This window comes from Macaca nemestrina, chromosome 12, assembly GCF_043159975.1.
Source record: "Macaca nemestrina isolate mMacNem1 chromosome 12, mMacNem.hap1, whole genome shotgun sequence".
NCBI classification, from domain to species: Eukaryota; Metazoa; Chordata; class Mammalia; order Primates; family Cercopithecidae; genus Macaca; species Macaca nemestrina.
In genome coordinates, this window is record NC_092136.1 from 42920130 (window position 1) to 42933406 (window position 13277).

Genomic DNA, 13277 nt, shown 5'->3' on the forward strand with positions numbered 1-13277 from the left:
TCCATCTCAGTAATTCCTACCTATCAAACCCTTCTTCGACCATGTTTTACAGCTTACATGTGTTCTATGTAATCGATGCCTGAATATCAGATTTTCATCCCTGTTATATCTATTCTTCCACTCTTTTAAAAATACATAATCTAAATGATATGTGCACAAAGCTTATGAATAGTTGTCATTACTAGAAGATGATATAATAGCCCATGATTTTAGGAACAATTTAATGTTTATGTTTTCCCTGACTGGGAACCACCCACTCTGTCTGCTCTTCCACTAACCAACCAACCAATCAACCCAAAACAATAATCTCCTGTGTTTTGAGGAAAAGTTTCCACAGAAGAAACAGAAAGCTATAAATGATGTGCAGCCTGCATTTAGAAGCTAGATAGAACAAATTTAGAAATTGGCCTGGATTTTCCTCACCGAAATTCTTCCACAAAGATGTCATGGTGTCTACATTTATGTCACAAAAGAAATGCAATCATTCCTTCAAATAATTCAATTTCTGACTTTAAACAGCCTTCTAAGCAAAAACTGTGCAGAGGGTAAAACATGAACTCAATTGCATGTTAATGTAAATGAATTAAATTGTTTTTCCTAGAATAAGAAATGTTCCAGAAAGTATGGAAGCATAAGACACTGGAAGAATAACCAAAAAAAGGAAAAAAGCCCTGAAATTAAATTCATCTCATAAGCAATTATGACTCAATGAGGATGTATACAAAGAGAATCAACACTATTTGGGGGGGGGGGGAAGAACAAAAGAACCAACTTTAATATATACATTGCCATCAGTCCCTTTTGCTGTCCCTAATTCTGCTGACATATAAACCTATAGCTTTTGGTACTTATTTTTATCATAGCATATTGTATCTCATTTAGTGGTTAACCTTAATGTCTTCTCGCTAGACTGAGTTCCTTTAGAGTTAAGATGGTATTTCACTATATTTTAAAATCATTGATATAAAGCACATCTTAATGGCAAATAAATATTCATTAAATATACATTGACAAAATAGATAAATAAGAACATGAATCTATACAGGCCACAGGGGGAAATCAGAGGAACAAAATAATCATGGATTCACAGAATCTTAGAAATAGCTTTCATCAAAAAGTGAGAAAACTACTTAACATTAAGTTAGTGATTAGGGCAATTTCTTTGTGTTCTGTGTTTGTTCTATCTTCTTATACTTGGCCCATAGATACATTCACCCCAGTACTAATAGACTTCTGTTCTAAGAAATTGTTTGAAAGGTTATTTCTAATGGGACGATGATAATAAAACAAGATGTACAAAAGTTGAATAATGATCATATCATTTCCTTCCAATAATGCAGAACCACATTCTGGGACTGAGGGTAGGGTCACAGGACCAATGAATGTTGTCTATGGTTCCTGTTTTCAGTGTTTTTTCTATGTGTATCTCTTTCTATATGTGTTTTAAAATATGTTTAAATATAAATATGTGTATATATATATGTAAATTATGTTTATGCCATTGCTAGAAGTGGTACAGTTTTTCTTTTCACCACAAATAAGGGCTTCCATGAGGAAAGCAAGGATGAAGAAATGGAGGGGCATTGGGAGGAAGGGTTGATCATCCAGAAGAAAATCAGACTGACAGCATCAAGAAAGCACATGGCCTGAGGCCTAAACTTTAGGAGGATCATGCTTGGCACAATTTTGCTGCCATGTGGTAATTAACCAAAGAGTAAATTGATGTTCAACTGGTTCCTCCACTAAAAAATGACAATCATAAGTCTGTGTGGAAAGTATTTCCATTTTTCAGTGTTCTTAGACAAAAGACAGAAACTCTTGGTATCAAATGAAGTAAAATACAAGAAACATTTTCTCAAGTGGCCTGCCCTTCTCTAATGCCTTTCTAGCTTTGAAAATGGAGTTGATTTTAAAAATCAAGGGCTGTTTTTGTAGTTGTATGAGAGGTGGAAGCAGAAATGAAAGAAACAAGGCCAGACTGTGGCCAGTGGAAATATATTGTTAAGTAAACAGCGACTGATGACATCTATGCTTCTTACATTACCTAGGGAAAAGTCAGTCTGGCAGGTGTTCTTTTTTGGCTAGGAACCCAGCCAGTTTTCTGCTGAAATGGGATTTCAAGAGGAGCCTGATTACTCAGAATTATGCTATCTCTCATCCCCAGACTGAGGAAGTTGATGGAGAAGAGGAAGAAAGTAAGAATGATTTCTGAGAACTGTATTCAACTCATTGTGTGAGAACTAGCCCAGCAAAGAAGAGAACTAAACCTGACTCCACCGTTTTATCACAGCTGAATCACTCTATCAGGACATCTGGAGAATAAATTAATCTGAATGGACACCACTGTGTTTCTTTCATGATATCTTGATTAAAGAAGGTGATATATTTTCCACATAAATGGTCACCTATTTTTTCCCACTATTCCCCTAAGTATCAAACAAAGAAATGTGAAGAAACATTGAAGGTTTCAAAACTGGCAGTTATTGCTGAAACTGTTCACTGGAATATAATAACTTAACACAGATCTGCTTATTTTGCTTTCTGTCTTTTATTTTTATTTCTTGTTTATTTTCCCCCCTTTTATTACCCCTCTTCTCTTTTTCCTCCTTTTCTTTTTTGAGGTGGTAGATAATAGCTTTCCCAGAGTAAAAATAGCCAATATTATTAACTAAATGCAGAAACTCTGCAAGCAATCTCTATTTTATATTTCTATTCTAAAACCCATGTTGGGGTACATCAATTTGAACTCCCAACTGCTATATATGCCCCACATGCAGTGAAGCGGTTACTATAGGAACAATTTCCTTTTATATTAGATATATTAATTTCTGATTTAAAACGTTAGTGAAGTTCAAATTACTTTTCTCTCTGTTCCACTGTTCCTGAAATAAAACACTTCAGTAAAAAACAAACAAACAAACAAACAAAAAAACCCTATCAAACAGAATGCAAATAGTTCAATGTAGTTTTCTCCAGTGTAAAATGAAGGAACAAGAGGCTTCTGTGGTCAAATAAGTTTGGAAGATTCCAGGTTAAACAAGATCTTATTATGGAACTCACTAGAGTCTTTGATATGCCAAACTAGAGTCTTTGATATGCCAAACTATATCACCAGACTCTAGATGAGGACTATAGTAAGTTGTATTTCTCAAACTAATTTAACCATGGTGTCTTTGATCAAACATTCCTTGAAAAATGCCATTTTAAAGACTTGTGAAACATAGTATTCTAGCTGACAAAGGCACAGAAATATCCACATTGTATATTTCCTACATTCGATTAAAACTTTTAACTAAGCAGATGGTTATGTTCTAAACTCTGGTAAACTTTAAAGAAGGTTTAAAGTTCCTGTGAAATCCCTTCCATTGTTCTCAATTGAGAGCACACAATTTGGGAGTAGGGGAGAACCACCATGGACTGACTGACTGGCTTACAATTGTATGGAAAGTCTTTATCTCACTCTCTTTTTCTGAACTGGAGTATTGGTTTAATTCTGAAATCCTTTTCATAGATTTCCTACCACCTTCCTGCCCTCTCTTGTTTTTCTCCCGATCCCAAGGATTGTCAGATATGAGACAAGCTAGTGAAGAAAGAAAATCATCCTAGCTACTTTTTCTAGCTTCACAGAAATAGCTTCAAGTGGCAGCATCTCCTCCCTCTACAAAGTTACAATAGAAATGAAAGGTGCATGCATTTTCAGAGCATGTGGCCAATTTGGATAAATAGAATAAGGGAGAAGGTTAAACTTTGATTAGCTACATTGATAATTTATCCAACAAACATGGTACTGGATATAGATCGATAAAATATGGTCCTTGTCTTTGAGTACAAGGTCTGCACCTTGAGATGAAAGAATATTTGTGCCTAATACAGTAAATGCTTCATTAAATATGTACAAATACTTGGAACACCAAGGAATAATTTGCCAAGTATACCTGGGATGAGAGATACCAGAAAAATCTTTATATAGGAGGTAGCACAACCTTAATTTTAAAAGATGGAAAGGTGCTTAAAAGTAGTGTAATAGGTGAGTAGGCAGAAATATGGTGAGAAAGCAACAATGGCTTCATCAAAATGCAGGGACAAAAGCAGCAGACAAAATAGCCAGAAAACACACAGTAGGCCAGAACATGGAGGGCAATGGACTATATGACATGTGAACGATCTTGGGTTTCACCCTAGATGTTATAGGGAACCCTATATAATTTTAACCAAATCCAAAGTGCATTCAGTTTGATCCTTCTGGTAGCGGAAATGTTGTGGAGATGCATTTCAAGAATGGAGTGGTCAACAGTGTCAAATACCAGGAAGCGATCTCATAATTTCAGGACTAAAAAAATTCATTCGATACAGTAATTCATTCAATAGGAGGTTAAGACGGACATTAACCAGATACTCTTCAGTGGTCTGGAACTCTGACTATAAGGTATTTTTTGAAAAAATGAATGAAGGTGATAGCTGAGAGGATATGGACTATAAGCAAGTATATTTGCCACAGGAAAATACATTTATAACAGAAAGACGAGAGGTACATCTTACCCTAAAGTAAGTCTAGTCAAAAAAGTATATTGACAGAGAAGAAAGAATGTTCTCATCAATATATAAACAATAGACCATTATCTACTATTAACATAACGTTACTCAATTTCCTTACAAAATAAAAAGTGAAATACTATGAAAAGTAAGGTATATGACCAATTCTTCGATAAAGTTATGTGATTTTAAAATCCTTTTCAGTAGCATTAAATCAAAATGTCTTACCTGTTCTTCTTTAGTTCCAGAGTGATTGAACAGTTACCCAGAAGAAACCAAATTAAACTGGCTAAGATACCTTTAAGAGCTAATATGTTTGCTGCCCTTAAAAGAAATGAGGGTTCTTAATCTATGAGACAAACCGTTATATTTCGGCTCATCTAAGTCTGCAATAGCGTTTATAGTGTCACATGGGGAAAAGCAAAAGTCAGATAAATCTCTTTTTCTGCATCCTGTAGTGTCGAATCATTTTCTCAACTCTTTTCTGCTCATATCCTGGAGGAAGAAACTCACAGCTATGGACAACCAGTCCTTTTCAGTTCTGCCTATTTTTACAGCTGGCATTGTGGTTGGTGCTAGTTTCTAAGGACTCTCTCCATGTATGTGAGATATACGTCAGTCTAATGCCTCTGGCATAGAGATTTTCTATAAAATTCATAAGCAACTACAACTCCCAAAATACAAACTTTGCATAAACAACATCCCAGTCACTCATGATTTATCTCCTTTATTAATATTTTTTACATTTGCACTTAAAATATATGTGTGGAGGGCATATGCATACACATACTCAACCACACCGCTTTTCATAACCAGTAACTACTTAACAGACAACCAAGGTACCTTGAGAGTTTTAATTCACCGTGTTTGCTGCTATACCTAAAAACAATTTACTGTGATTCTGAGAGAATTGTTAAAACATTTTCTAACTACAAAAAATTGTGACTCAAGTACTCTGCTGAGTAGAGGGACCTTGAAGAGTTAGACAAAACTCTGTTGGAATCTAAGCTCCTCCCCTCCCCTCAGCAGGTTACTCAACTTCTATGTTTCCATTCCTCAAGATGGAACCTGCCTTTCATAGATGAGAGCACTTGAAAAACAATGGTAGTCCATAAAAGGCACTTATCTTCTCTATCACATACTTACTTTCCCTTCTTTAACAATCCTCAAGATCTTGTTTTCAGACTTCTTATCTGTGAAAGTGGGAATCGTGATCTAGTGACAAACAGACTTTCATGTTTTCAAATACAATTTTCAGGGAGCTGACTTATTCTAAAGTTTTAGATATTGCTCTGCAGCATTAAGTGACACTTTATTTTAAACAACTAGTTCAGTTTTGAATCTCAAAATGAATTGTAGGACTACAAAGTTTTTCATATGGGCTTAAAATAAATTTCAAGAAAATTGATATTGGTAAAGATTAGACTGACATGAGATTGCACAGAATATGTTTTGTAGTGCAGGAGAGACTAACCGTTGGTAAGAAGTCTGACTGATTTTACTTACTGCATCATCCAGTAAGTTTCCTGTACTCTTTTTTCCAGAAGACTTTGATGAAGGAGAAGGTGAAGGAGAAGGGGCAGAAAGTGTTTCTTCTTGTTCAATCTCTTTTTCCAATTTTATCAAACCAGGAGGCTCCACACCATACCTTTAAAAAGACACTGGATCATTACACATGCATAACTTATAATGATAAAATTACAATATATTACGTTTGATGACGAGCACCATGGGAGTAAATTGCTGACTTTTAAAAGCAACATTCACTTTTTTCTGGCATTGAAATGGTAAGCTCTTGAATTAGCATCCTTCTAAGCAGAGGAAAAACACATATACCTGCTGTGTATTCATATGTGCACATATATGGACACATATAGTATACTAAAAATAAATAAAAGCACTCAATGCAATATATTAATGAAACAGCAACATGAATAACCATGTAAAATTTGGTCTCCAGCATTCACATTTACCAGCTTTACTGATATTAGTGCTGTAATTAAACTATTTTGAACCTAAGTTTGTTAAAAATAGAAATACAATCAGAGGGTCAGAGTCAAGTTTGCAAACAGCAATCCCCAGAAATAAACATCTTCAAATGATTTAGCAGGAGAGAATTAACTTTGAATATATTTCCTATGGGCCCAGAACAATGTACTATGGGTTATACAATGTCATAGGTTATGCTCCTAGGAACAGCATAATGAAAGCACATATATTGTGTTGGGAAACAACTGAGCAGAGAGGAAAGAGACATAATTTAGAGAAACAAGGTACAAAAAATGTGTGTTGCAAATTATAAATGCCAGAAAAGTTCAAAGGGAGAGACATAGTTACTATCTCCTGTAATCATGTATTTCTTTACCTAAATATTAAATTAGATTTGGTTTCCTAAGTAGATATCAACTGTACCTAGAAGGCCCACAATAATTCTAGAATTTGAGAGTTGTGAAGGGTTTTGGGGGTCATTAATTTACACCCTTTCACTTTTACAGGTAACAATAGAGATCTAGAGAAAATATATAACTAGTGAGAAGCAGGATAAAGACTTGAATGCAGATTCTCTGACTTTAATCAGGTGATTGGGTGTTAAAAAGGAGAGGGAAAAAATCACTTGGAGAGTTATAAAAATAGATACTTTTAAAAATCAACTATTATCTACTTTTTTTAATCTACAAAGTAAATAATCTATAGGTAGATAATACATTGACAATATGTTTTAGTACCTCTTATTGAACAGTATATGAAAACATCATTAGATTTAACCTTAAATAGCTGTCCTATTCTAATGGCTTATTATTTTAACTGATACCATTACACATATGTTCAGTACATACTCCTAGGGGAAAGCAATTTCCCTATTCTTGGTGTTTGGTTTTTGCAGTGGATGCTCAAGTAGTTTTATTCCTGGCTTTTCTGCTTCATTAACCATCCGCTACAATGTAAAGGGATTTATAAAATCAGTAAATTTAAGAATAAACTGAACATGCTTTACTTAGTTTACCCTACTTCTTCTGGAGAAGAAGCTGTCCACCAGGAGCCCTCCACATGGACCCCCACTTTGCTTGTGACTAGGCAGTTAATTGGCCTAATTCTGGAGCTCTGTTAAAGACACTAAGCATGTCTCTCAGCTTGGATCTTTTTAGCTGTAAAGGTGATATGTAAGTCTTTTATTTTCTATTTTTTCAGAATTCAGATAGTAAAGAGGGGTGCTATGTGTTAGGAGCCCTTTGAGAGATGGAAAATTTAAACAAAACAGTCTAGTGAGCTCAATTCTACTGAACAATTACTGCTTTGAGAACAGCCTCTAGTCCACAGATTCGTGTTTACTTACATCGATATCACTAGCTAAAAGGCTGTAGGCACCACTGAACATATTTCTAATCTTTCGTACATAGGTAACAGTTTATGGGACAGGACAATGGCGGAAACATGCTAGACTGCAAACTCTGTAGTGGTCGAGACCACCGTCTGTCTCATTCCAAGAATCACAAGCATCTCCCATAGACCTGGGCACAGGGTGATTACCTAATAGCTACCATTTGAATGTAAAAAAAATTCCTCTATTCTCATATGAAAATAAGGTTCTTAATATGAATTCAGTCTTATGATTTTGAATCCCTAACTGCACACAAGGCTTTAATAAAACATGTAAGTATTAAATGTACCAAAATGCTTCACCAAAAAAAGTTAATCTGGAAGACTTTAACTTTGTCGAAAACTAGAGCACATTTTTTAATTTTTTTATTTTTTAGTTTTCTAGTAATCATTGATTATGCTGAATTCTAGACAGCATCTGGTTACCTTGCTCTTGACAAGTTCCAACAATACTCATACTAAGATTTATTTCTCATTCTTCTCTGAGTTCGATTTTGAACTAACTGCTCCATTAATCTACTTTTTAATTTTTTTGTTTTTTAAATAACTTCAACTTGTATTTTAGATTCAGGGGTACATGTGCAGAATTGTTACATGGGCATACTGCATAATGCTGAGGTCTGGAGTGCAAATGATCCCATTACCCAGGTAGTGATCATAGTACCAAATAAATAGTTTTTGTTTAGCCTTTCCTCCCTCCCTTGCTCTCCACTCTAGAGTTCCCAGTGTTGATTGTTCCCATCTTTATGTCCATGAGTACCCAGTGTTTAGCTCTCATGTATAAGTGAGAACATGCAGTATTGGGTTTTCTGTTTCTGCTGTGTTAATTTGCTTAAGAATGGCCTTCAGCTGCCTCTATGGTACTGCAAATAACATGATTTCATTCTTTTCTATGACTGCATAGTATTCTATGTCTTACATTTTCTTTATCCAATCCACCATTGATAGGCAATTAGATTGATTCCACGTCTTTGCTATTGTGAACAGTGCTGCTATGAACACATGAGTGCATGTGTCTTTTTGGTAGAATGATTTATTTTCCTTCGGGTGTATATCTAGTAATGGGATTGGTGAGTTGAATAGCGGTTCTAAGCTCTTTGGAAAATCTCCAAACTGCTTTCCTCAGTGGCTCAACTAATTCACATCATACCAACAGTGTATAAGTCTTCCCTTGTCTCAGCAGCTTCACCACTAACTGGTGGGTTTTTTGTTTGTTTGTTTGTTTGTTTGTTTGTTTTTGAGACGTGATCTTGCTCTGTCACCCAGGCGGATATGCAGTGGTGTGATCATGGCTCGCTGCAGCCTTAACCTCCTGGGCTCAAGTGATCCTCCAACCTCAGCCCCCTGAGTAGCTGGGACTACAGGCACATGCCACCATGCCTGGCTAATATTTTTTTTTTCTGTATTTTTTTGTAAAAGTGGAGTTTTTGTAATTTTTTGTAGAGGTGGAGCTCATCTCAAACTGGAGTCCAGCGATCTGTCTGCCTTGGCTTTCCGAAGTGCTGGCATTACAGGTGTGAGCCATTGTGCCTGACTTCATTATTGGTTTGATTCACATTTCTCTGATGATTAGTGATATTGAGAACTTTTTTGTATGTGTTGGGGCCAGTTGTATGTTTTTTTAAGTGTCTGTTCATGTCTTTTGCCCAAATTTTAATGAGGTTATTTGTTTTTGCTTATTGAATTGCTTAAGTTTCTTATAGATTCTGGACCTTAGATCTTTGTCAGGTGTGTAGTTTGTGAATATTTTCTCCCATTCTGTAGGTTGCTTGTTACTCTGTTGAATTTCTTTTGTTGTGCAGAAGCTCCTTAGTTTAATTAGTTCTCACTTGTCAATTTTTGTTTTTGTTGCAATTGCTTTTGTGGATTTACTCCTAGTATTTAGAAATCCTAGTATTTCCCAGGATTTTTTCTAGAATTCTTATAGTTTGAAGTCTTACATTTAAATCTTTAATGTATCTTGAGATAATTTTTGTATATAGTGATTGGTATGGATCCAGTTTCATTCTTCTGCTTATGGATACTCATTATCCCAGCACCATTTATTGAATAAGAGAGTCCTTTCTCCATTGCTTATTTTTGGCAACATTGTCAAAGATCGGATAGCTGCAGGTAGGCAACTTTGTTTCTGGCTTCTATATTCTGTTTCATTGTTCTGTCTGTTTTTGTACCATTACCATGCTATTTTGGTTACTGTAGCCTTAGGGTATAGCTTGAAGTCAGGTAATGTGATGTTTCTGGCTTTATTCTTTTTGCTTAAAATTGTGTTTGCTATTTCGGCTCCTTTTTTTTGGTTCCAAATGAATTTTAGAATACGTTTTTCTACTTCCATAACAAATGACAGTTGCAGTTTGATAGAAATGGTGTGGAATTTATAGATTGCTTTGGGCAGTATGGTTGTTTTAATGATATTGGTTTTCCCACTTGTTTGTGGGAAAGAAATAATAATTTCTTTTCTGCAGTGTTTTGTGGTTCTTCTTGTAGATATCTTTCACTTCTTTAGTTAGATGTATTCCTAGGTGTTTTTGTTTGTTTGTTTGTTTGTTTTTTTGTAGGGAGATAATTTGACTTCTTCTTTTCCTATTTGGATGCATTTTATGTCTTTATCTTGCCTGATTGCTTTATCTTGCCTGGTTAGAACTTCCAGTACCACGTTGAATAGGAGTGAAGAGAGTAGGCATCCTTGTCTCATTCCCGTTCTTAACGGAAATGCTTCCAGTTTTGACTAGCTTTTGCTTCAATATGATGTTGGATGATGTTGGCTGTGGTTTTGTCATAGATAGTTCTTATTCTTTTGAGGTAGGTTCCTTTAATGTCTAGTTCATTGAGTTTTTTTTTTAATCATAAAGGGATTTTGGATTTTATCAAAAGTTTTTTCCATATCTATCAGATGATCATATGATTTTTGTTTTTAATTCTGTTTATGTGGTAAATTACATTTATTGATTTGCATATGTTGAACCAATCTTGTATTCCAGGAATAATGTGCTGTTAAATTCAGTTTACTACTATTTTGTTGAGAATTTTTGCACCTGTGGTCAACAGAAATATTGGCCTGTAGTTTTCTTTTTTCATTGTGTCTTTGCCAGATTTTGGAATCAGGGTGATGCTGGTTTTACAGAATGAAGTTGGGAGGTGTCCCTATTCCTTAAATTTTGGAATAGTTTCAGTAGAATAGACACGAGCTCTTCTTTGTATGTCTGGTAGAATTTAGCTGCGTACTCATCTGGCCCAGGGCCTTTTTTTTTTTTGGTAGGTTTTTTATTGCTGATTCAATTTCAGAATTCAATATTGGTCTGTTCAGGGTTTCAACTTGTTCCTGATCCAATCTTGTGAGGTTGTATGTTTCCAGGAATTTATCCATTCCTCTAGAGTTTCTAGTTTGTGTATATAGGGTGTTCATAATAGTCTCTGAGGATCTTTTGTATTTCTTTGGGATCAATTGTAGTATCATCCTCGTCATTCCTGACTGAGCTTCTTTGGATCTTCTCTTTTTCTTTGTTAATCTAACTAGTGGTGCATCAATCTTGGTATCCTTTCAAAGAAGCAACTTTGGGTTTCATTGATTCCTTGTATGGATTTTGGGGTCTCAATTTTGTTCAGTTATGATCTGATTTTAGTTATTTCTTTTCTTCTGCTAGCTTTGGGGTTAGTTTGTTCTTATTCTCCTATTTCCTTTATAACCTACTTCTAAAATTTCACAAATCACTTAACCTCGATGAGTCTATTTTTCTATCAGAAAAGTAGAAATGAAAATGGCCTGTTCTCAAGATCTATTGTAGCAGTGGAGGGAGGGAGGCAAGAGGAAGAATCTTAGAAAAGCAACTGCTACTGAACATCTTCCATGCACCTGACATTGTTGGATATCTTGACATATATTATTTCTGAATCTCAGTTTTATTTAAATATAAAATGGAAATTCTAATTTCTATGTTTTAATGTTATTAGAAGGAATTAAAATAGTATACTTTATGTGTCCAGTATAGTGTCTGACACATGGCACAACATCTGAGATTGTTGATAAGTTAATTGACAAATTAAGTGTTGCACAACCTGGAAACTGCAGCCCTAAGGTTCTGTTGCTAAAATTCTTGGTTTTAGAATATATTATACCACTGAATGACATCGTGTTGACTTCAAAATTAAGGTGTTAAAATACAAAGTAATATTGTTATATTCTTTACCAAAAAAATTACTGTAGGTATTTTTTAAATAAATTTCCCTAGAATTGTGAAATATCAGAAAAATCTCAGTTCTGGAGTTTAGCAGATCAAGTTATAAATTCAGCTTTGCTACTAACTCACTGGATAAAATTCGGCAAGCAGTCCCTTTTAAACTCTGTAAACTTTTCTGCCATCTTAGTTCCAGGAAGCTATAAAATTGGGTTATGTATAATGTTCTTAAGAGTATAACATAAACTTGGTAGTGAGGCTAGAGTAACTTAAGACATGAGAAGTCACAGCCAAATAAAAGTCATCCATAAGTGAAAATATCATATTTGAAACTTAAATTAGGTGAATTGGAAAAATATGATTTCATTTGTAATTGTAGGTGGATTCATGCCCCCTTTCAGGGAAAGATTGCATAATTTTTAAATTTTTTTACAAAGTGAAATAATAATAAATATGTTAGAGTAACAACAGACTTGGCTCTATGTCCAATATAAACAAAGTAGACTAGGTTTGAATAAAATTGGTAACAAAGTCACACATGGAAAACCTTTCTCTGGAGATTTTTCTTTATCTGGGAATGCTGAAAATTAGTTATGCCACTGAACATAAAAAATCAACACTAAGTCCCAAATCTCTGCTTATATTGGCTTTTGAATACTTCAAACTGCCTAAGGTACAGTCAGCCAGTCCTGAAATGCATACTTAAACACAATTCATTGGCTTCCTGTCTGTCTGGAGATGTCAACAGATTGTAAATCACAAAATTCCCTTTGGGTTGGGGGCTTGCACCTGCAAGCCAACTTAGTCATCAAATAGATCTTTTTTCTGTTCTCCAAAAGGCTGCTTCATTCTGGTTTCCATGAACTCTATACCACTCCACATTTTTATTTTGTCTATGAGGTTTTTACACATTTATAGTATTTTCCACTCCCTTCCAACTACAAAGATTTCAGAGTTTTAGAATGGAGTAGCTGTTGTTCTCCAACAAATTAAGGGTCACACCAAAGAGACCAAGAAGGTCGAATCTACTAAAATCATATCCTCATACCTTTATACCCCAGTGATATGAAAGTAGGGTGAATACTCAGAGGGCAACATACCCTTGTCTTTTTTTGAAAAAAAGTGATAGGGAACAGGTCTTATGGTTAATGACTTTATGATGAGGTTTTAGAAATGGATTTCTCACTTTTCTGG

General features: G+C 34.9%; 1 protein-coding gene across 8 annotated transcripts in view; it reads right to left on the reverse strand.

The window, feature by feature from the left end:
* The window catches only part of LOC105487026 (growth arrest specific 2), a 176329-nt gene that overhangs the window by 57789 nt on the left and 105263 nt on the right, over positions 1-13277 (reverse strand). For all 8 annotated transcript variants that reach the window (XM_011750294.3, XM_071074959.1, XM_011750292.3 and 5 more), the window contains one exon: positions 6040-6181. In XM_011750294.3, coding sequence (XP_011748596.1) covers positions 6040-6181 — 142 coding nt within the window. The remainder of the gene's footprint in view (positions 1-6039; positions 6182-13277) is intronic.